Here is a 24,609-nt window from a genome sequence, read left to right as displayed (position 1 = left end):
CCTCACAGGGTTGTTGTGAGGATAAAATGGGGAGGAAGAGACTGGTGTGTGTCACCTTGAGCTCCTTGGAGGGAAAGGTGGGATGCAAAGGCAATCAACAAAGATGTGGTACAGTCCATTCTGCCTCTCCAGGACTCTACCATCTCCTTCGGCTGTGTGCATCAATCCAGCATGTTCTCACAACCCCCCACCCCAAATCTCCCTTCTTCTCCCCCACCCCAATCTTTCCCTTCTCCTCTGTGCGGTTTTATCTGACCCGTGCCAGCTCCACTCTGCCTTCAGAGCCTGGCTGCAGCTCCTATCAATTTGTCTCAGCCTAATATCTCAGCGGAGAGTCGTAGCTAATGTCCAGATATTCTTGGCTCTTGTCGGAGCGACCGCAAAAGGCCTCCCCATTGCCACCACACTCTAAGCAGCATACTGAAGCCAGGAGTTATTTTGCGTCGTGCAGAGCAACAGAGCTATGAAGCAGGCTAGAGATGGCTGGCGCCCTGCCCAGTATGTGTGGGAGAGGCCCAGGGTCTCTCTCTCTCTTTCTGTGTGTGTGGCAAGAGGTCGTAATGAAAACGGGAGCTTGGTGGACACATAGTAAGCTCTGGGGTGGACTAGCGGTGCACTGTTCATGTAGCCAACAATCAGAAGAAGAGAATTTCTTGGAAGTACCGTATTTACTAATTCGCACCTCCTTTTGGCCAAATTAGGGTGCACGTTAGATTTGATGGCACATTTACATTCGCCAGCAAATACTTTTTTGGTTTTTGAGGTTTTGAAAAATTGAGGTGTGCATTAGATTCGAAGGCGCATTAAATTCACATAGATACACTAATCAAATTATAGAGTGGATTTGCGTAAGTGGGGAGTTGCCTGTACTTACGTTATGTTGCATTTATGTGTTTTTTTATGATGTAATTATTTTTAATTTCATAAGCCACCTTGATCATGTTTTCAACTGTGGAACTGCAGCATTCAAATGAAACAACAACAACATTTATACCCCGCCCATCTGGCTGGGTTTCCTCAGCCACTCTGGGTGGCTTCCAGCACATACAAAAACATAATATGTATGTATGTATGTATGTATGTATGTATGTATGACAAACCTAGGTGATGACAAACCTAGACAGCAAAAGCAGAGACATCACCTTACTGACAAAGGTCCGTATAGTTAAAGCTATGGTTTTCCCACTAGTGATGTATGGAAGTGAGAGCTGGACCATAAAGAAGGCTGTTCGCCAAAGAATTGATGCTTTTGAATTATGGTGCTGGAGGAGACTCTTGAAAGTCCCATGGACTGCAAGAAGATCAAACCTATTCATTCTTAAGGAAATCAGCCCTGAGTGCTCACTGGAAGGACAGATCCTGAAGCTGAGGCTCCAGTACTTTGGCCACCTCATGAGAAGAGAAAACTCCCTGGAAAAGACCCTGATGTTGGGAAAGATGGAGGGCACAAGGAGAAGGGGACGACAGAGGACAAGATGGCTGGACAGTGTTCTCGAAGCTACAAACATGAGTTTGACCAAACTGTGGGAGGCAGCAGAAGACAGGAGGGCCTGGCGTGCTCTGGTCCATGGGGTCACGAAGAGTCGGACACGACTAAACGACTAAACAACAAATGTATGTATGTATGTATGCAAAACCCCAGGACCAACTGTTCTCTTACAGTATATCCCTGCCTGATCACTGAGCTCTTAAGGGGAGTCCTTGTTACTGGTCCCCCATAACTCAGACAGGCCTCAGTTCCACCAGAAGCCATGCTGCGTTGAGTACTGTGGCCCAAATTTTGCAGAACTCCCTTGCAGTTGAGGTGAGGCAGGCCCCCTCCCTGTTGAACTTCCACCACCTACTGAAGACTGTTTCACTCAAGAGGGTATTTTATTTTCACTTTGATTATACAGATATAACAGATTCTTATTTTTCCTGTGTGTTGTATCTTTGTAAACTGCTCAGAGGCCCTTGTAGTTAAGTGGTATATATATTGTTTTAATGGTAATAATAAATGTTCTGTCTGTAAGCACCCCATAACACGAGCAAAACAAAAACACACAGCATCATATCAAGTCCTTTGTGTTTCATTTCTTATTTTTTGCTTTTATGTAGAGGGTGTTCTATATTTATGCATGCTTTCTATACATGCTTTTGAATTCTTATCAAACATGCATAATTCAGGCAATGGACTTGATGGTGTTTACGCAAGAAGCTGTTAATGGCATTCCAATATTTAGATTATTTATGCACTTCAATATTATTATTTTGGAAGATATATATAGCACTATAGTGAGATGTGATAATTATTTACACCCACTCTTCAAACTGGCCTGTTTATACCTGTTTTTCAAATACTTGAAGCTTTCCTTCTTTTTGACTACTATAGTGGAACGCCATAAAGCATGATGAAAGAAAGACGGAAATACTTTTAAAGGGGTTTAACGCATAATCAATAGAAGCAGCCCATCCTCTCATAGGAACATAGCAAGGTGCCTTATTGGTTTGTCTAGCTCAGTACTGTCCACACTGACTGGCAGCAGCTCTCCAAGGTTTCAGGCAAGGGAAGTCCAAGCCCTACCTGGGATCTTCTGCTCTAACCACTGATCACTACCACCATTAACTGCTACTATGGGATATAAATACAACAAATAAGCTTTTCTGTTTGCCTGCATAAGAAAGCTGGAGGAGCCAGCCAGGTGCAGAGGTCAACCTGACATCCAGAGATCTCCACAGGGTCACAATTAGACCCACACCAGTCACAAAACACACCTGGTGTCTGGGGAATTCCAAAAACTGCTGTCAAGGGCAGTTGTCTCCAGAATTTTGCCATATATTAAACTCCCTGTGGCAGCCATTTAATGTGATGTCATGCCCACTCGTGGCAGTCATTTTATACTGTACCAGGCCCAACCATGGCCAGCAATTTTGTCAGATGCCATGCCTACCCAGGGCAGCCATCTTGCGACTGGCACTCACAGCTCTCTTCCTAAAACTCGAAGTGTGGCTCCTGGTTCAAAAGACGCTGTCTCAGCCCCAATCACTTTCTGTCAGGGCTGAATTTTAAGACTGCAGGCTCGTCCGCGGCAGGGATCTATGGTTGGAGTCAGGAATGGGATACCCTTTGTCCATAATAGGCCTAACCTTGCCTTGCATTAACATGTGTGATTGTGTGTGTCGGTCCTCTTGTGGCTCGGGGATCAAATCTCACCACACACACACTGGGGCCGAATGCAGCCTTTCGGAGCTATCTTTCCGGCCCTTGGGATTTCTCTAGGTCACACCTCTCTCCCTAAGCCACATATCATGTCTTCCTTGAGTGTTTTTGCCCAGCTAGAAGGTCTCCTTCAACTCTGCCACTTCCCTGAATGGTGGAAAGAGAATGGAGGGGTGTACAGAGAAACCAGACCATGGTATCAAAGGTGAAATTCATGTTCATTGTTCCGCCTGTTTTTGCCTCTGACCCCGAGAGTATTGCCCCCAAAGGGAGCGAGTCCCTTGGGCTGGAAGGGGCGCCTCTACCCCCAAGGCAGAGGAAGAAATCCGGCGCCAGCCTTCCATCAATCCCGTGGAATACCCAGTAGCATGATAGCGTGTTTTCATTATTCCCGAGAGCCTGCTAGTAATTCAATTAAAAGCTTCAGAAGAAAGCAGCCCTCGACGCTACCTGTTTATATCGCAGCAAGCAGCCGGGAATTCTCAATAAACCATCTGAATACACTTGAAATTTATAGCCGTGATATACAGCTCCAGAGAAGAGATGAGAAAGCAACAATGGCAACAGGAAACTTTTGCTCAGATTTAAATAGATGAACTGGCCAGCAGTGAGTCAAGGCCATTTGTCCATCTGACCTAGTGATGACTGCTCCCAAGGAGACGGCCACTGTGGTGCCCTCCAAATGCGGTGGACTACAACTCCCATCATGCCCAGCCATTGCAGTGGATGATGGGAGTTGGAGTCCCCCCAAAAAATCTATTTATTGTATTTATATCCCACTTTTTTCTCTGAGAAACTCAAGGTGGCATACATAGTTCTCCCCCTCCTCATTCAGTTCCCACAACAACCCTGTGGGGTAGGTTAGGCTGAGAGGCAGGGGCTGGCCCAAGGTCACAATCAGTGAGCCTCCTGGCCAAGTGGGGATTCAAACCCTGGCCTACTAGGTCCCAGTCCAACCAGTATGCCACACTAGCTCTATATGGAAGCTATCCCTGGTCTGCCGCTGTCCAGAGTCTCAGTAGGGAGGGGTGACTCTCTCTCAGAAAGATGCACACAGGGCATGGAGAAGGTGGACAGAGGGAAGTTTTTCTCCTTAATGCTAAAACTCATGGACATCCAATAAAGCTGAGAGAATCGAGACAGTTCTTCTTCATGCATAGTTAAACTATGGAACTCCCTGCCACAGGAGGCAGTGAGGCACCAGCTTGAACGACTTTAAAAGGGGGTTAGCAAATTTATGGAGGAGGAGAAACTATCATCGGCTACTAGCCATGAGAGTTCTGCTGTGCCTTCACAGTCAAAGGTTGTATGCTTATGGATACCAGTTGCTGGAAACCACAGGAGGGGAGAGGGCTGTTCTTATGCTAAGATCCTGCTTGCTGGTTTCCCAGAAGAGGCATCTGGCTGGCCACTGTGAGAACAGGATGCTGGACTCGATGGGCCATCAGCCTGATCTGGCAGACTATCCTCGCGTCCTTAGATGCCAGGGACTGAACTTGGAACTTCTGCGGGCAACACGATGCTCTGCAGCCGAGCTGTGGCGGCCCATTCACCGAGGCCACCGGATTGCGCCGGGTCTATGAATTATTCATCTCCATTACGCCCAGACTCGGGGACGTTTTCCTCCAGCGCCCGTGAGATTAAAGAGCCCTCAGCTATCTCTGATCTCCTCCCCGCGACAGAGAGAGAGAGAGAGAGAACGTCGCCTCCGCGTCCCTGCTAAGCTTTCCGTTCGATTAGCTGAATCAATGGAATCCCCTCGGTGGTTTGTAAGTAAAGGCGCGGGGCCTCCTCCGCAGGGTCGTGGGAAACCAAGAAAAGGAGAGGGAGAGGCGCCCTGCTGATCTTGCAGCTGCTGGAAAGCAGAACAGAAGTCGAAGCCGGTAGCTGTCTCTCTCCCCTCTGTACCGGCTCATCTCCAGCCAAGCAGAGCCAAAGAGCCAATTTGGGGGGGGGGAGCAATAACTGGCCGAGGGTTCCCCCCTCCCTGCTCGCATTTATATGGATGGATGGAGCCACTCCGGCTGAGTGTTTAAGGTTGAGCGATAAGCCCATTATGAGCAGGGCTAATGGCAGCGTGTGGGAAACCTTTGCGACATGGGCAAAGCGGTGTGATAATCAGATGCTCCACTCCGGCGCATGCCAGGGCCCATCCATCACAGGGAGGCTGCCACGCGGCCTCATCCCGCCCCCTAAGTGAAGAGACACACACACACCCTTAATGTGTCAGCAACCCTCAGGCACTATCCACAAGAAGGTCTGAGATGGGAGAAAGCAGCTCTGCCACATACCCAGGGTTGAAAGCAGCTTGGAGGTCACCAATGGTCATTGACATGGATGGCTTTAAATGAGGACTGGACAAAATCACAGAGGGCTATTGACTGGACTAAATGGGCCAGTGGTCTCAACCAGCAGGCTCTCCTGGTTTCCTTATGGTGTGTTCGCTGGACGGAGCAGTGTTCAAAATTAGCCAGGCGCCAGACACGTTTAGCAACCAGCGCAGGTCCAATTGCGACCACCTGGAGATCTCCAGATGCCAGGGTAGCGACTGGGAAAAGCAAAATGTCACTTACAGAAGGATCTGAGATATTGCCATTGAAGCTTGAAGGTGTTTTATTCTGGATTGCTTTATCTGACGTTTTATAAAAACAAACAAAAATGGAGCCTAGACATCGCATTGTGGCAACCGTAACCCAGGTTTAAGGCACCATTTGGTGATTAGATTATACAGTGGAACTTCGCTTTTTGAACATCTTGGCTGCCAAATGTTTCGGAAGATGAACACCAAAAACCTGGAAGTGAATGCTTCCACTTTCAAATGCACCTCGGAAATCGAATGGCTTCTGCCATTTTCACCATTCACTCTGCCAACAGCTCTTTAATTTTCGGTTTCCGAACGTTTCAGAAGTCAAACAGACTTATGTCCGAAAACCGAGGTTCCACTGTATATGAGTTTTTAAGACTGGTGCAGAGGTAGAAAGCTGAAATGGTGAAGGAAAAACCTTATTGGTCTCTTCTTACATCATTTCATTATAATTTTATTACTGATCATACACTGGCCAGGGAGCCTAGGAATTATCTTAAGAAGTATACTGGGCTCAGCTGGATTTTTGTCGCTGGTGTAAAGTGGAACTCCTCAGGGGTCGATACGGTTTTTCTTCACCCCACCTCCAAAGTCAATTCCAGCTGGAAAACTGCTGCTAAGCATGTGAATACACACACACACACACACACCAGCCACTTACTTCAGACCCTGCAGGTGAATCGGCCACTCGGAAAAATGTCCACCGCCATTATAGATAATTCATTTCCTTTCTGTGTCAAACCCACCCCTAATTCCTATCCAAAGCCACTCTGGGCAAAACTGTAAGCAACAGACGCACTCTCCGTAATTGGATAGCAAAATTGCAACGTAATACATTTCAAGCGTACATGCTCTGCATCCATTTATTCCTACTTGAACTCATTCTTTGGAAGAAGCCGAGCTGGGTGGTTTATTTGCCTGCGCTGCTGCCTTTCGAGATTTCTGTCAGGCACGGCTTATGATGCGTTTGCAAAAACTGTCCACCCAGCCAAGAGGACTGGAAACTTAATTCACGAGAAAGAAAGCCAAGATTCTTAGGGTGGTGACCGTCACATGGAGTATCAAAGGCCACACATGCGCAGAACTCTAGAATGCACAGTCATATGGTTGCTAGTGAATGGAAAGGCGCTCTGCACATCCTCAGAGGAAGATGGACCCTGCATTATTGCTTCAAATGCTTCAGAGTCCTGGTACCGAAAGCATGAATGCCATCTTCTAAGTGTGATTTCCTTTTGAAAATTCATTAATTGCATACCATTTCTTTCCCACCCACCACCCCTCAGATAAGTAAACAAATAAATCCCCGCAGGTGATCCACTTCCAACGATGCTCATATTGCAATTTAGGTGAAAATAGTTGGCAATTATAGAGATGTACAACCCACAAAGTCCTTCACACACTTGAGAAATGCTGCTAATCTGCTCTCGCCAATGTTCTTTTAAGACCCTTCAAAAGCTCTTGGAGACAGACTCTCAAGATCAGCCTTAGATTTTGTTTCTTAGGGGAATGTCTGTTGAAATCCTATGCATTCAACATAATGGGACTTGCTTCCAGGACCCTGGGAAATGTAGTTTTCCCTCTGTACCCAAATCCTCAGAAGGACATGGGCACCTTGGGAACTATACTTCTTTGTTTTAAAATATTTTGCCACACTCTAACTGAAAAGGTGCTCAGGGCAGCTTACACAGCTCAGCAGTGAGAGAGACCCTGCATTCCATGCCCACCCCCCACCCCTGTTTCAATTCTAAAAGGCACATCACACAAGGAGAAGGCAATGGGGAGGGAGGAGGAAAAAAACAGGCTCAAGCACCCATTTTTAAAATCACAGTCCTTATGACAATCCGCTGGCTTTTATTTCCCATGGTTCCCGGAACCCGAGGCCAACATTTGGTGCAACATTTGTGGATCCAGGAAAGGAAGCAGATTGAGAAGAACGATCACTTGATTCAAAGATGAGCTTCTAGGGCAAATAATACTCAATTCAAAATGCAGCCCAACATTGCAGGCAAGACAAACCTGGTATTCAGAAGCAAGTCGTTTCATCATCATTCATTTGTTTATCTATTTCATAAGATTTGCATACTGCTTGAGTCTTAAAAAAACAACAACCTCAAAGCTGTTTTTGAAAAAGTTAAAAAACATTATCAATAAGAAGAATTAATAGCAAATTGAAACTTTCAAAAAGTTATAGTAACAATGGACTAAAAACAGAATTAAAACTCGCACCAACTTTTAAGCATCTGGGTATTCTTGCCTAAACAAAAATGTTTTTAACAGGCACCAAAAAGAGTACCGTGATGGCGCCTGCCTGAGGTCAAGAGGCAGGGAGTTTCACAGAGTGGGTGCTGCCACACTTACAATGTGGCGCCTGTAACAGGGCCAGTTCTGCAGATTGAGGCAGTGGGGTATATGGGGGTAAGGCAATCTCACAGGTCACCTTCAAAAGGAGGAGAGGAGAGACCATCCTGGGCTCTGATTGGGTGATTGAGCTCCCCTCCCCACCCCCATGGCCAACATGTCTACAAGCAACCAAGCAGATAGAGAAGAAGCTGTAGAAGGCAGAAGGGGGGGAGAAAGAGAGACTCATTCATTTGCATATTCATTTAGCCATTAATTTGAAGTTGGAGCCTGCCCTGACTTGAAAGCAAACGGTGGGGAACGATAGATGGAGAGGCGCAGATAACGTTATCTCGTTAAATTTCTACTCAAATCCAATTAAAATGGCTAAATGCATAACCGTTATGAAAAAACGTGGCCTCTCTGCTTAAGTGCCTCTGCCTCTCCCCCTCCTCCTGCTCAAAGAGGATTCCTGGGCAATTCTTCAAAGGGAACCCTAAATCAGGTGCTCTACCACTGATGTGTGCTCTACCTCCTTTCGCTAAAAAAATAAAAGTTAAGACTCTAGTCCTCAGGATTCTAAATGTCAGGATGGTTTAAATAGAAAGGTAAGAAGCTGCCTCATGCAAAGGCCTCAGACTATCGATCCACATAGCTTAGTATTGTCTACACTGACTGGCAGCAGCTCTACCTGGAGATGCCACTGGGAGTTGAACCCAGAACCTTCTCCATGCAAATCAGCCACTCAGCCACAGACCCATGGCCTTTCCTCCAAGCTCCTATGAACCAGATGTTGCCATTAAAGGCACAAGACCATTTGTATCCCCAGTCAGTTGGCAACGCTAGCTTTGAACTGCGCAGTAGACTCCCCTGGGGGAAAAAAACAAGTGGCAACTGCAGACTTTGGCCCCCACCCCTCACGCAGGGCCACCTTCCCAGGAGCAGAGGGAGGCCGGGCAGGCCTGCAGTCTATTTACGATCCAGTCCATTACGCGGCTTGTGAATAAACATGGCTCACTGGCACCACTGTGAAGTCAGCATTTAAGGGAGCATGAGGAAAATGGCCGCCCTGGGAGACGGCATAAATCAGGGGCCTTAATTGGAGGCCTCTGCATTTCTTCCTTCCGGTGGGATGCGGTCGTGACTGATGGGAACTCGTGGATGGGAGGGTCCTTGATTTCTTGCCAACTGTCACTGTCAATCTCTTCCCCCACCCAGCCACCACTACCTCGTCTCCCTCTAAGCCAGCCTTTCTCAACCAGATGTTGTTGAACTACAACTCCCATCACCCCTAGCTAGCAAGGCCAGAGCTCAGGGATGATGGGAGTTGTAGTCCAACAACATCTGGGGACCCATAGGTTGAGAACCATGGGGTGCTGCAGAAGAGAGATTAGGTAATTCGACGCCAAGGTTTAAGGAACCTCAAAAGATGGAGGACTCTCCTCTCTTGGAGGTTTTTAAGCAGAGGTTGGATGGTCCATCTGTCAGGGGTCCTTGAGCTGCGATTCCTACATTGCAGGGGGTTGGACTTGATGACCCTTGGCGATCCCTTCCAACTCTACAATTCTGCTGGGCTCCTGCACCATAGATCTGTCCAACACTGACCGGCAGCAGCTCTTCAGGGTTTCTTCCCCCAAATACTCCTTGAGGATATTGGGGTTGAACCTGAGAGTTTCTTGCATGGAAATCAGATTCTCTATCACTCAAGCTACGGCCCTTAAGACACAAGAAGCTGCCTTATGTTGAATCAGAGCATTGGTCCAGCTACCAGGCATGTCCCCCACCCTCAAAAAATGATTGCCTCCCAGGGAATACTGGAGGGTTAGGTCTGTACCCATGCCCGAAAAACTGGCTAACAATTCAATTTGGTTCCACAATATTTAAAGAAAGGCATGATTTTTTAATTGTGGAGTTTTTTAACTGCAAATTTTTAAATAAAAATAAAAAATGGGGGGATCCCAGTTGAGGATGCTGCTGAAGAAATATGCTCTTGATGCAGCAGCAGGCATCTATGGTGTCCAGATCAAGGGAAGTACAGTGGTACCTCGGGTTACAAACGCTTCAGGTTACATACGCTTCGGGTTACAGACTCCGCTAACCCAGAAATAGTGCTTCAAGTTAAGAACTTTGCTTCAGGATGAGAACAGAAATCGTGCTCCGGCGGCATGGCAGCAGCAGGAGGCCTCATTAACTAAAGTGGTGCTTCAGGTTAAGAACAGTTTCAGGTTAAGAATGGACCTCTGGAACGAATTAAGTACTTAACCTGAGGTACCACTGTACAGCTCCATTGTGCCTTAGTTAGGCCCCCACCTGGAGTTCTGTGACCAATTCTGGGCAGCTCAGTTTGAGAAAGATATTGAACAGCTGGAAGGTGTGCAAAGGAGAGCTACCAAGATGATCAAGGGTCTGGAAACCAAGCCTTAGGAGGAAAGGTTGAGGGAGTGGAGTATGTTTAGCCTGGAGAAGAGAAGATGCCATCTTCAAATATCTGATTGAGGATGGAGCAACCTTCTTTTCTGCTGCTCCAGAGAGGAGGGCTTGAACCAATGGATTCAAATGACCAGAAATGTCAGGAAGAACTTATTGACAGAAAGAGCTGTTCGACAGTGCAATGGACTCCATCAGAAGGCGGTGGACTCTCTTCAGTGGAGGTTTTTAAACAAAGGGTGGATGGTCCCCTGTGGTGAATTCTTTAGCTGTGGTTCTTTTTAAAATATAGATAGATATTTTTCACAAAAAAGAACCCTTTAGCTGAGATTCCTGCATTTCAGAGGGTTGACCTAGATGACCCTTGGATACATTCCAACTCTACAATTCTTTGATGCTATGATTCTGCTCACTGACACCCTCTTCATTACTGCCCAGCATTCAGGGCTGGATCCAGCCCACAAAAATAGGCTTGGAAGACTAATAAGCGTTGGGGAATCCTAACTCAAAGTTAAACTCTCTTTATTCCACTCGCAAATTCACTGAACATCTTTTTGGAAAATGCGTTTCGCCCCTTGTTTTGAAAGCAGTGGCTTAATCCAAATCTATGTGATTAATAGCCTAGAGGAAAAAAACAAAATCCAAGGATTCAGGGTCTCACCCAAATGGGATGCCTTTCTCTCCCCCTTCGGCTGCTGTTCCTGATCTCATCCTGCACATCAGATGGTCCCAGATTCCCTGGCAACCAACACAGCAGGGGGGGCCTAGATTACGGATCTGGCCAAGATTAGTTGAGCAAAATCTGGATCACGGCACCAAACGGGCTTGATTTCCTCTTAAGAAGAAAATGCATTTAAAGCGCCCCGTAATCTCTCACCCAAAAGACGGCAGCTGGCCAGGGGGAGGGGGGAAAGGTGGAGAGGGAGCACAAAGGGGACACAATGCTAATCCTGCGGGGAAAGCTATCTAATCTTCCCACACAGAGCTATAGATTGTGCACAGACAGAGGCTGAATGTCGGCATGTAATGGGATGTGCGGCAGGAATCTTGTTTAGCCCTGTTTGGTTGCACGATGCGATTTCCACCAGAAACGGAGGAGGCTTTTGAGTTTAGGAGAGAGAAATCACGAATGGAAGAACCTATGAAGAGCCTGCAGGATCAGGTCAATAGCCCACCTAATCCATCATCTTTTTTTGCCCCTCAGTGGCCAATCAGGTGTCCATTTTGGGAAGCGCAAAAGCAGGACCTGAGCACCAGAAGACTCTCCCTGCCTCACCACTGTAGTAAAGGTAAAGGGACCCCTGACCATTAGGTCCAGTCGTGGCCGACTCTGGGGTTGTGGCGCTCATCTCGCTTTATTGGCCGAGGGAGCTGGCGTACAGCTTCCGGGTCATGTGGCCAGCAGGACTAAGCCACTTCTGGAGAACCAGAGCAGCGCACGGAAACGCCGTTTACCTTCCCGCCGGAGCGGTACCTATTTATCTAGGTTGGCAGGAGCAGGGACCGAACAACGGGAGCTCACCGCCAACCTTCTGAACAGCAAGTCCTAGGCTCAGTGGTTTAACCCACAGCGCCACCCACCTCACCACTGTAGTTTCCAGCAACTGGCGCTCAAAAGCATTGCTGCCTCCAATCTTGGGGCTTTTTAAAGAAAAATGCTGAGCAACAGGGGAACACAACACTTGCAAAAGATGATGCACAGCGTACAGAAAGCAGGCAGGGACTTTTTCTCCCTCTCTCCTAACACTACAACTCGTGGACATCCAAGGAAGGTGAATGCTGGAAGATCTGCAGGTGCAGTCAAATTGTTGGACGGTTGCAGAGCCTGCTGTGGCTGCAGAGACCAATACAGGAGAGACATGTTTTGTTGCAGCTGGGGAAGATGAAGGCATCTGGTTGTGCTGCTGCAGATGCACCACGCTATTTCTCCTCTCTGCACACCGCCCAGCGGTCATTCCTCCTCTGGTCACTGCTATGGACGCACAACCTGACTGCCTGTCTCCAGGCACTGCGGTCGTCTGCAAGGGATTCCCACACAGCAGAGTTGACATTTTCAGCCTTCATGTCCCATTTGCAGACGTCTTTGTAACGTCGAGTTGGTCTGCCAACGGGCCTAGAGCCTGAAGCCAGCTGCCCGTAGAGCACCTCCTTGGGGAACCTGTCCTCTTCCATTCTGCGGACATGACTGAGCCAGCGTAGAAGTTGCCGAGACAGGAGTGCGAAACATGCGGCAGATGTGGGCTTGGGAAGATCCAGGGCAGGCAAAATGAAGACCTCCTTCGTGCGATGCAATGCAAAATTGTGGACTTCGTAACCACAAGAAGCCGCGATGGCCACCAACTTGGGTGGCTTCAACAGAGGGTTCGATGCATTCACAAAGGATAACATTACCCAACAACTACCAGCCAATGTGTCAGAGGTCAGAATGCTCCTGAATGCCAATGGCTGGGGAGAGTGTTGCTCTTGAACGTGGGTCCTGCATGCAGGTTTCCTACAGGCATCTGGTTGGACAAGGCGAGAGCAGGATGCTGCCCTAGATGCCCACCCCCTCCATGGTCTGATCCAGCTGTAGTGCTCTTCTGATTTTCTTAAGGGACTCACTTGTTCTTGTTGTTGTTGTTTAGTCGTGTCCGACTCTTCGTGACCCCATGAACCAAAGCATGCCAGGCACTTCTGTCCTCCACTGCCTCCCACAGCTTGGTCAAACTCATGCTGGTAGCCTCGAGAACACTATCCAACCATCTCATCCTCTGTCATCCCCTTCTCCTTGCGCCCTCCATCTTTCCCAACATCAGGGGCTTTTCCAGGGAGTCTTCTCTTCTCATGAGGTGGCCAAAGTATTGGAGCCTCAGCTTCAGGATCTGTCCTTCCAGTGAGCACTCAGGGCTGATTTCCTTAAGAATGGAGAGGTTTGATCTTCTTGCAGTCCATGGGACTCTCAAGAGTCACTAGACCAGAGATTTTCAACCTTTTTGAGTCCATGGCTCCCTTGACCAACTACGTTCTTTCTACGACAGGAGCCCAGTTATGTCGCCCCTTGCCTGCAGAGCTGGCAGCCTCTCACCCTCTTCCAAACACCCTCCCCTGGGGAGTGCTCCCTCAGGCTCCTCTCCTCTCCTCCCCACTCCTTGGGAGTCCTCTGGGCAGCTGCTGCTGCTGCCACCCCTGGTCTCTGAGATGCCCCCTGCCCCAAAGAGAGGTGCCACCTCCCACTGCCCCACAGGGGACTGGGAAACACCCCTTGGCCAGCCCTAGAGGCGGCATTCGCCTGCGGAGCTGGTAGCCAGGGCTGCTGCAACAAACAGCTGTGCAAGTCTTTGGGAGGCAAAGATGCGAGAGGGCATCTGAGATGGGAGGGAAGGAAAAAGGGGCAGAGGCCAGAGTTGCCCGCAGCAACCCTGACCATTATTCAAGGCACCCCAAGGTGCCACGACACACTTGTTGAAAACCGCTGCACTGGACCATCAGCCATGCTAGCTGGATGGGAATTGTTGCCCAAAGCATTTTGAATGCACCAAGCTGGAGAAAGGCTTGCTCAAAAGGGGAAAAATTAAGCAGTGAACATTTCAGCTTGCCACTTAGCCTTTTTACTTTAAAAAATGATCTACCCAAAGGGTGATAAACTCAAACTGAGCAGGTAAAGGTAAAGGGGCCCCTGACCATTAGGTCCAGTGGTGACCGACTCTGGGGTTGCGGTGCTCATCTCGCTTTATTGGCCGAGGGAGCCGGCATACAGCTTCCGGGTCATGTGACCAGCATGACTAAGTTGCTTCTGGCGAACCAGAGCAGTGCATGGAAATGCCATTTACCTTCCCGCCGGAGCAGTACCTACTTATTATCTACTTGCACTTTGACGTGCTTTCAAACTGCTAGGTTGGCAGGAGCAGGAACCAAGCGATGGGAGCTCACCCTGTTGCAGGGATTCGAACCGCCGACCTTCTGATTGGCAAGTCCTAGGCTCTGTGGTTTACCCCACAGCACCACCCGCGTCCTAGAAAGCAGCTATTTCAGACTCCAGCTTCCATCAGCCCCATCAGCCAGCAGGACCAATGGTTAGAGACAGTGGGAGTTGTATAGAATGAATGGAGGGCACCAGCTTGTGGGAAACTGTAATAAAGCTTCTTGGTTGAAAGGGAGCAGAGCACTGCCTTCCCAAGTCGTATCTTACACAGGAAGCTGCCTTATACTGAGCCAGACATTTGGTCCATTGGGCTCAGTACTGTCTACACTGGCTGGCAGCCGTTCTCTGGGATTCAGGCAGACAAGTCTCTCCCAACCCTACCTGGGGATTGAACCCAGGACCTTCTGCTTGCAAGATGGATGCTCTATCACGGAGCCACGAGTCAGTTAGGCGTGACTGCCCTCCTTTTGAGAAACCTATCTGGCCTGATATCCAGGACTCCTTTGGGGCTCAAGCCATAGGCTTGGTTCCTTCCCAGCACACAGCCTCCGTAGCGGGCAGCCTTTTGCTGCTCCGCTGTGCACTGAGCCACCCTCCTCTCTCCTCGCCCCCTCCCTGTTCCAGCCTGCCCGCGTCCCACAATGCCAGCCTGCCCCAGAATGTACGCAATGTACCAGCTGCCTTCCAAACAGCTCTTTAAAGCCACTTGGCTGTCTGAGTGGCGGACACAGCAGACCCGGCCTGAATGCTAATGACAGCAAGGCACTCCCAGGCACAGCAAGCCTGCCAGCTCCAAGCAACGGAGCAGCCTCGTTGGCCGGGCCTCTTTCCTGCCTGCCATTCACATCTGGCTGTGGAATAGCTATCCCCAACCCCGTGAGAGGAGGCACCCTCATTTGCTAGGGAGAGGCACTCTATGGTTAGAGTATCGGACCGGGACCTGGGAAGGGGAAAGAGCTGAAAATTTCAAAAGATTACATCTTAAATCAGGGGTCAGCAAACTTTTTCACTGTCCCTCAGACCTTGTGGGGGGCCGGACCATATTTTTTTTGCGGGGGGGGGGGGGAGAATGAACGAATTCCTATGCCCCACAAATAACTCAGAGATGCATTTTAAATAAAAGGACACATTCTACTCATGTAAAAACATGCTGATTCCCAGACCGTCTGCAGGCCGGATTTAGAAGGCGATTGGGCGAGATCAAGCCCCCAGGCCTTAGTTTGCCTACCCATGTTTAAACCATATACCCGATACTGGTATTGCTGCAAAAAGATTGATAATTGATACATCAGAAGAACAAAAAATATCCCCCCCCCCAATTGATCAATGGACAGATGACAAGTCTTGCAACCCATGAACAGATCCCCTTCAGACGAAGATTATGCATGGAAACATTTAATGATATTTGGAATGTATTTGTCAAAAGGATGGTGACACATGGATTGACATATACTTGAGGGAAACAGTAAGTTTATCCATCTACATATATATTTTATAGTTATTTTGTTATTGCTGCTTTCCTCTGCTTTTTAGTTTATGTATTCTATCTCCCTGCCCCCTTTTCTATTCTTTCTTTTTCCTTCTTTCTTCTTTAGCTTAACTTACAGTATTATAATAAGCTCAATAAAATTTTAAATAAAAAAAGACCAGAAACTAGAAGGGACCAGGGTTCAAATCCCCACTCAGCCATGATACTCACTGGTTGTGACCTTGAGGCAGTCACCACTTCTCAGCCTAACCTACCTCACAGGGTTGTTGTGGGGATTAAATGAGGGGAGGGGAAACCATGAGGAGTGTGGAGCTCCTTAGAGAAAAAGGTGGGATATAAATGAAGTAAGATAGATAGATAGATATAGATTAGATAGATAGATAGATAGATAGATAGATAGATAGATGATAGATAGATGATAGATAGATAGATAGATATAGATAGATAGATAGATGATAGATAGATGATAGATAGATAGATGATAGATAGATAGATAGATAGATAGATAGATAGATAGATAGATAGATGATAGATAGATAGATAGATAGATGATAGATAGATAGATAGATAGATACTGTAGATAGATAGATAGATAGATAGATGATAGATAGATAGATAGATAGATAGATATAGATGATAGATAGATAGATAGATAGATAGATAGATAGATAGATAGATAGATAGATAGATAGATAGATAGATAGATAGATGATAGATAGATAGATGATAGATAGATAGATAGATAGATAGATAGATAGATAGGGCTGAGGTGTCGCGAAAAGCTCCCAATCCCACATTCACCCCAAAGCACTTGCTTTCCCCCCCAACAGTCATTTTTGGCAATCTTTTGGTGGGTGCTTGGAAAGCGCCCGTCCGTTCAGAAACGCTGCCCTCAATCTGAACCGACTTCGTTTGCTGTCAGCATCATCACCCCATAGCCAAGCCTGATTGGCTAGAGAGCCCAGCCCAGTGTCACCCCTGGCAATCAGCTGCGACTCCTGCCCTGCAGGAGGGTTGGACTAGATGGCCCCTGGCATCCCTTCGAACCCTTCAGTTCTATGATTGCAGAAATGATTCCCACCCACCACCACCCGGGCAAATCTCCAACTTTGCCACCTGCAAACGAAGTGGAAAATTTTGGGTTGGGGTTTTTTTTTTTTAACGGTAGAGGGCTGGGGAGCCCCATATATGATAAGGGCCATAGCTCAGGGGCAAAGCACCTGGTCTGGTCCTTGACAACATCTCCAGGTAGCCTCCAGACTAGCAGTCCATTCCAGATGTTCAGTCTTGGGTGCTGCAACCATCCCTCTCCCTCAATCCAACACTCTCGGGAAGAGGGGATAAAAAGACATCAGCGTTCCAACAGACTGAATTTGCACCAGCACCTCAGAGAGCTGACCCCTTCTCTGCTGCTCCTGCCAGCCAGTCCCCCAGCCAGCCAGCCCTCTCCATTACACCCCGCGGGAAATCCGCTTAGCTCGCTTACCCCCATATGATCGGCATCGGATGATCCGATTACAGGCGCTAATGCCTTGAAAGTACCCCCTGCCTCCCCCAGCAGATATTTCCTATCATAACACCCACCCCAGCATTTGACAATACCGCACAGGGTATCTGAGCTGGTTTAAGAGCACCCTCCAGAGATCACTGAACTACAAAGCCCATCAACCCTGACCACTGGGCATGCTGGCTGGGGCGGATGGGGGAGTCCAGCAACATCTGGAGGTCACGACATTGGCTATGCCTGTGCTTGCCAAACTAACACATATCTTGGGGTTGCTGTGGCCCGCTAAGGCAATGAGGGGTATTTTATAAGGTTTTGTGACAGCATATTTGACCCTAACTCATATTTTCATTTTGTTTTTGCAGCGGCCCAAATCACCTTTGTGCATATGTGGAGTTTTAAAGGTTGTTTTTCTTTCTTTCTTTCTTTCTTTCTTTCTTTCTTTCTTTCTTTCTTTCTTTCTTGTCCATCCCACCTTTTCCTTCAAGGAGCTCAAGGTGGAATGAGAATGGCTCTCCCCACTCCTCCTTTAATCCCTACAACAACCTTGTACAGTAGGCTGTGGCTTGATAGCTAAGTGTGGATTTGAACCCAGCTCCAAGTCTGACATCCTAACCATTACGCCACACAGGCTCTCTGTGGACTAATCTAATCAAGTCTATCCTGGATTTCTCTTCTATGCCCCCACCCTATGCTTTCTGGGCAAGTACAGAAGCTGAGGATAAAAAGGGATCTCCCTCCCTGGCCCTACTGCCAGCCAAAAAGAACACTCCAAAGAGGCCGTAGCTAACACCTTGAGAATCATTTGAAAGAATGGCAAATGTTAATCTTCAGAGGAAAGAGGAGTAATTGCAAGACTGGGAAGTTATCTTGAGAGACATCCAAATTGCCGCAGGTAATTAGAACTGCCATGCCAAAGAGGGTGGCAAAATCTTCAGAACCATCCAAATTGCTGCAGGTTGAGCCCATCACACCAAATTGTGTGATGTTCTGCCAAATGGGAGCAGTGATACCTTCAAAAGTGTCCAGATTGGCACAGCCAAAAATTGGGTAAAGTCATGTAAAAGTCACATTTTTGGTCTGCCATTTTGATTCAAAATTGTGCCTGGCATTCAAACATCAGGAAAGGCCACCACCTTCACACGAGGAACCCCATGCCAAGTTTGGCAACCATGAGACGCAGCTGAACCTATGCTGAAAAACAGGTGAAGTCACATCGAAGTTGCAGCCATCTTGATTCAAAATGGCACCTGGAATCCAAGCATCAATGAAGAGCCCTGGGGAACCCTCTTGCCAAGTTTGGCAATATCTCAAGAGGCGTCTGAACGTGTAGAGAACAAACAAATGGATGGAGAAACCAAAGTATCTAGCAGATTCATTCATTCTGATTTGTTTGCAGGGAAGCAAAACGATGTTGCAGAGAAGTGAGATGATGTTGCATTGAGACAAGGGTCTACCCCAAACCTACAAGTGCATTTACCTATGTCTTTTCCGTATTGCAAGAAATATTTGGGGTATTTTAATTTTTTTTACACAAGACCTCCCAATAAACTATCATTTCAATACCTGAACTTGCTGGTAGGTGGTTGAATCGCACCCCAAAAGAGTGCCAATCTGGAACAGGCAAAGAGAGCAGAATGAGGGGACTTTGTGGTCCAAAACAGAGTAGGTCTGGGGCTCAGTACCCCCCCCCTTCCACCCTGCAGACTATCCTTTCTTAGATGGTCTGGGGGAAAAGAGGGGAAATTCTAAGGAGAGGAAAAATCAGACAGACAGACACACACACTCCCAATAGACACTAGACAAACAGATGAGACAAGATGGCATCCTTTTGATCCCTCTCAGGGGGGATAACGTCCCCCTCCTCAAATTCAGTGGGGATAGAGAATCCTTGCAAGGGAAAACATCTGGGTGAGGGATAAAACTTTAGCTCTTGATTATGGTGGTCTTATAATGGGGGTGGGGGCTTAAATCCCCAGGTCCTCATGGCCTTAATCAAGTTCCTACTGGGAGGGAGTGTTTAAAGGGAGAAAACAGGGGCTTGTGGGGCAGGGAAGACGTAGGCTGGCTCTGGTTAAGCAAGATGCGGTCCTCAAAAGGGATACTGTAGAGTAGGAAAAGGTTCAAGAAAATGGCAACCAAAATTATCCAGGGGAGAGAGTGACTCCCCAGTTGAGAAAGGATGAGGTATTTCAGGCTTCCTGGTTTAAAGAAAAAGTGAATAAGAGAGGGCATGATGGAAGTTCATACCCTCACGCACGGATTGTGTCACAGCACCAGAACTCGTGGGCATCCCTTGAAGCCGATTGATGGAAGATGCGGATGGAGGAAAGAGCGGAGCTAAACTATGGAACTCCCCGCCACAGGAGGCAGTAACGGCTACCATCTTGGATGGCTTTAAAAGACTGGACAAATTCATGGAAAAGAGGGTTATCTATGGCTACTAGCCAGGGTGGCTATGCTCTACGTCCACAGGCAGCAATCCTTAGGAATACCAGTGTTTGGCTCGGAGTCTCCTACAGGCACCTGGGACAATATTCAGCAGGCTCTTCTTATGTCAACAGCAGAATGCTGGGCTTGATGGGCCATTGGTCTGATCCAGCACTCTCTTCTTACATAGTTGTGTTGTGAATCTGTGGAGCGCACAGCTCTCTCGCATGGTCTGAGGATGGTCTGTTGATGGTCTGATGAGGACCAGGGCAATAAATGGAGAAGGCCGGCCAAGGGGGTCAGAGGGGCTGAGAAGGGATAGGAAGCCTAATGTCTGCACATTTTACTCATTCGTTCATTCAGTTATTCACAGAAGTATTTATATACCACCCTCCAACAAAAGGTCAGTGCGATGTAAATCAGCATCGAAACATTTGAAAGCAATACAAAGTTGAGACTGAGAGGAGACAGGATGGCCACTCTCAAATATCTCAAGGGCTGGCACATGGAAGATGGAGCAAGCTTGTTTTCTCCTGCTCCGGAGGGTCAGGATTCGAACCAATGGCTTCAAATTACAAGAAAGGAGATTCCGTCAAAACGTCGGGAAGAACTTTCTAGCAGTAAGAGCTGTTTGAGAGTGGAACTGTGTCCCTTGGGGGGTTGTGGACTCTCCTTTTTTGAGGTTTTTAAGCAGAGGTTGGAGGGTCATCTGTCCTGAATGCTTTAGCAGAGATTCCTGCCTGGTAGGGGGTTGGATTGGATGACCCTCAGGGCACCCTCCCGAATTCTACCATTCTATATTACAAACAGTAGCAACGATTTCACAAGGAAATTCAAACTGGGTGGGTTCGGGGAGGAATCTGTGTCAGCCAAATGCATCCCCATGTTAACTTTGAGTCTCCCAGACAGCATTCACCTCCTTTCTGCACTCGAGGAATGGAGAGGGACGCCTGCCCCATATATCTTAGTCCACAGCTGGAAAGAACATCTGCTCCCCTAATGCAGCTCCCAGACTATTGCCTGGCGGGTGGGGGGAAATCCACAGGATCATTCCCTGGCAATCCCCGTGAATCAGATTGGAGCAATAATCCCCTTGTTGACGCAGCCCAAATCATTAATCCTCACCCCTCCAGGCTCTCCCACTGGGTGGGAAACATCAGCCTCAGAGCCTGGGAAATCCTAGAGTCCCCAGGGAAGAGGGATTGGCTGGTAAACCACTCTGGGCACGAGGGCAAAAGGGCACCCTAGGGAACAGAACTCTCCCCACTTGTGATTCCCAGTAACCAGGGGCCAGTAGCCTTCAATAGGCTTGCCCTAGAAGTCTAGGCCAAACACAATTTCCGAATGAGCTTAGCTTTCTGCATGCAAGGGGTTTGTCATAGTCAAAGATGCCTCCTAAATCTTTCCACACAGGGAGAGCTGGTATCAATGTTGTACGCTGCAGCAGAAAGGGTTTGATTGTATTCTTGGGGGATGTGGTTGCCATAGGCCAGGGCCAGGGCCAGGGCATTATCAGTCTCAGGGAGCCAAGGCATTGGCTGGCTGGTTGATTTTTACATTTATAGCGCAAGGAGCTGAAAGTGGCATACAGAGTTCTCCTCCCTCTCCATTTTATCCTCTTGACAACCCTGCAAGGTAGGTTAGGCTGAGAGCCAGTGACTGGCCCAAGGGCACCGTGCCCCCCATCACAGGAATTGCGGCCTGTGATGGATTGCGGCCCTCACGCTGGAACAATCTCCCCTCTCTGGGGGAAGCCACTGCGCTAGAAAGAAAGAGCGAAGTGAAATACAGCGAGAATATGTTCCATGATGCACCTTAACTGTGCTGAGCCACCACCGCAGGGAGGGAATAAGTTATGTGCCTTTAAAAAGTTTTATTTGCCTTTTTATACCCTGGCACCGTTCTAGCGGCGCAGAAGTAACCAAGGACAATTTCCTGGAGTTTTATTAAGAGGCTTAAATCAGGGTCTTCCCGGCGTTCCGAACCAACACCCGGCTTTACGGCACACAGGTTTACAGCCTGCGTGACTTTATCTGCGTATGGCTCCAGTAAGGAAAAAGAAGGGTCTCTCAGGTCCTTTCCTGGGGGGGTCAGCAGCAGAGGAACACGCCCAAGTCATGAACAGAGATGAGCTGGTTAAGAGCCAGAGTTTCTGACCACCAGTAAGAGTTGTTAGACAGTGAATTGGACTCCTTCACAAGGTGGTAGACTCTCCTTCCTCTGAGGTTTTTAAGCAGTGGTTAAGCGGACAAGGACACGGGTGGCGCTGTGGATTAAACCACAGAGCCTAGGACTTGCTGATCAGAAGGTTGGCGGTTCGAATCCCCACAATGGGGTGAGCTCCTGTTGCTCGGGCCCTGCTCCTGCCCACCTAGCAGTTCGAAAGCACGTCAAAGTGCAAGTAGATAAATAGGTACCGCTCTGGCAGGAAGGTAAACGGCATTTCTGTGCGCTGCTCTGGTTCACCAGAAGTGGCTTAGTCATGCTGGCCACATGACCCGGAAGCTGTACGCCAGCTCCCTCGGCCAAGAAAGCGAGATGAGCGCCACAACCCCAGAGTTGGCCACGACTGGACCTAATGGTCAGGGGTCCCTTTACCTTTAAGCGGGAGTGTCAGGGATTCTTTAGTTGCGCTGCACGGGGTTGGTCTGGATGAACACTGGGGTCCCTTCCAACTCTTCAGTTCTATGATAAATCTAACTGCCACGCTGGGCTGCAGCTGGGCACGGAGGAGATTCGGTTTGCGATAAGACAAACCAACTTAATCTCCACTTTCCCAAACGGAACGTGGGCATCCTTTGAAAGCCACCCTCCAACGAATTTTGCAATGCAATTCTCCAGCCAAGTAATGTGTACAAAATTGGATATTGCAGGGAACAGTGTGCATGGAAATGCATATATCAGTGAAAGTGGCAAACCAAAACGCGTTATTTCAGAGAACATTGCTTTGCAAAAAGTGTACATCGGGAAAGATGTCATACAAACATTTTACCCGCGAGATAGTCTTAGCCCATCTATGACCTTCAGCACTGTTACAAGAACCACATTATACCCGTTCCTTGTTTAAACCAAGCCTACTCAGATATTTAGAAATTGGATGCACTATCCAATCTACTTTTAGCTTACTGCTTTTTTAACTTTTCAACTGTCTTAAATTTTTGGGTTGATCATTTTTATGATTGATTTGTATTTTTTGGAAACCACCATTTTAAGATAATAAAAAGGTAAAGGTAAAGGACCCCTGACAGTTAGGTCCAGTCGCAGATGACTCTGAGGTTGCGGCGCTCATCTCGCTTTACAGGCCGGGGGAGCCGGCGTTTGTCCGCAGACAGTTTTTCCGGGTCATGTGGCGAGCATGACTAAGCCGCTTCTGGCGAAACCAAAGCAGCGCACGGAAATGCCATTTACCTTCCCGCTGGAGCGGTACCTATTTATCTACTTGCACTTTGATGTGCTTTCGAACTGCTAGGTTGGCAGGAGCTGGGACCGAGCAACGGGAGCTCACCCCGTTGCAGGGATTCGAACCGCCAACCTTCCGATCGGCAAGCCCAAGAAGCTCAGTGGTTTAGACCACAGCGCCAAGCGCGTGTATAAAGCAGTGTATAAATGTTATGAAATAATAAACGAATGAATAAAAGTGGGTAGAGTAACCTTAACCTCTGCACTGCACACCCTTAAATGCTCTCGAATACCCTTCTCTATCTTCCATCCAGACAATCAAGAGGCATGGATGGCTCAGTCAGTAGAGCATGAGACTCTTAATCTCAGGGTTGTGGGTTCGAGCCCCACATTGGGCAAAGATTCCTGCAGTGCAGGGGGCTGGACTGGATGACCCTTGTGGTCCTTTTCAAAGTCTACAATTCTATGATCAGAGTTCAATGACAAATCCGAGCCAGGCAAAGGCAGTTTGCAAGGAGTTTGCAGAGCAGGTCTGGTGAAGGCCAAGAACTTTTGGCTCAGATATGCTCCTACCTGAAATCCACAGCAAAGCTCATCTACTCAATTGTGTTCATCACAATATGCCTAAATTGCCTTTCCTCCAATAGATTCCAGGGCGGTGCACACACAATGAACATGAAAACGAAACAAAAAATTATACAAGATTCCAATATAATCAAACCGCATTCTTCATGTCCGAGAGGAAGCAAAAGCTTTTTTTTTTCCCAAATAAAAAAAAGACATAAAAGCAGACTAAGGCAGCATAAGCCTTTCAAATGACTGGGATGATGCTGAGGAGACTGTGAGGAAAAGGGCAAACGTTCACTGGCACAGCATCTGTTTTGTAAAGGGAGGGACCTCTCTGAAGTGCGCGAATGGGCGGCAAAATGGCAAATGTAAACAAGTGTAATGTGGCCAAAAAAGGTCTTCCTTTCACATATGTGCTCCCAGAGCCTGAACTGGCAGGGATGGACCGGGTACAAGACCCCAGGAGTCTTAGTGGATAGCTCAGAAAAAAGATGTTGACCCAGTGTGGAAAAGGCAAAACACATGCTAGGGATTGTTAGGAAAGTAATTGAAAATAAAACTGCCGATATTCATAATGCCGTTCTACAAATCTATGGTTCTGGGTGCCTCTCCTCCAAAAAGATATAATACACTTGGAGAAGGTTCAGAAAAGGGAAACCAATATGATGAGAGAGGGTGGAGGGCCTCTCCTACAAGGAAGCGTTGCAGCGTCTGGGATTTTTAGTTGAGAGAAAAGCCAAGTAAGTGGTGATATGGTAGAAGTTTATAAAGG

General features: G+C 47.9%; 1 protein-coding gene across 2 annotated transcripts in view; it reads right to left on the bottom strand.

Moving 5' to 3' along the window:
- TMEM132E (transmembrane protein 132E) overlaps positions 1-24,609 on the bottom strand; it is a 121,397-nt gene that overhangs the window by 40,959 nt on the left and 55,829 nt on the right. The window contains exon 1 of one of the 2 annotated variants that reach the window (XM_081172903.1): positions 56-842. The exons of the other annotated variant lie outside the window; for it this stretch is intronic. Within the exon in view, the coding sequence (XP_081029029.1) occupies positions 56-143 (88 nt within the window). The 5' untranslated portion in view covers positions 144-842. Of the gene's footprint in view, positions 1-55; positions 843-24,609 lie in introns of those variants that run through there. 2 annotated transcript variants of the gene reach the window in all.

This window comes from Podarcis bocagei (assembly GCF_964188305.1).
Source record: "Podarcis bocagei genome assembly, chromosome: 15".
NCBI classification, from domain to species: Eukaryota; Metazoa; Chordata; class Lepidosauria; order Squamata; family Lacertidae; genus Podarcis; species Podarcis bocagei.
Note: the sequence above shows the minus strand (reverse complement) of the source record. Positions and strands in the feature narration are given on the sequence as shown.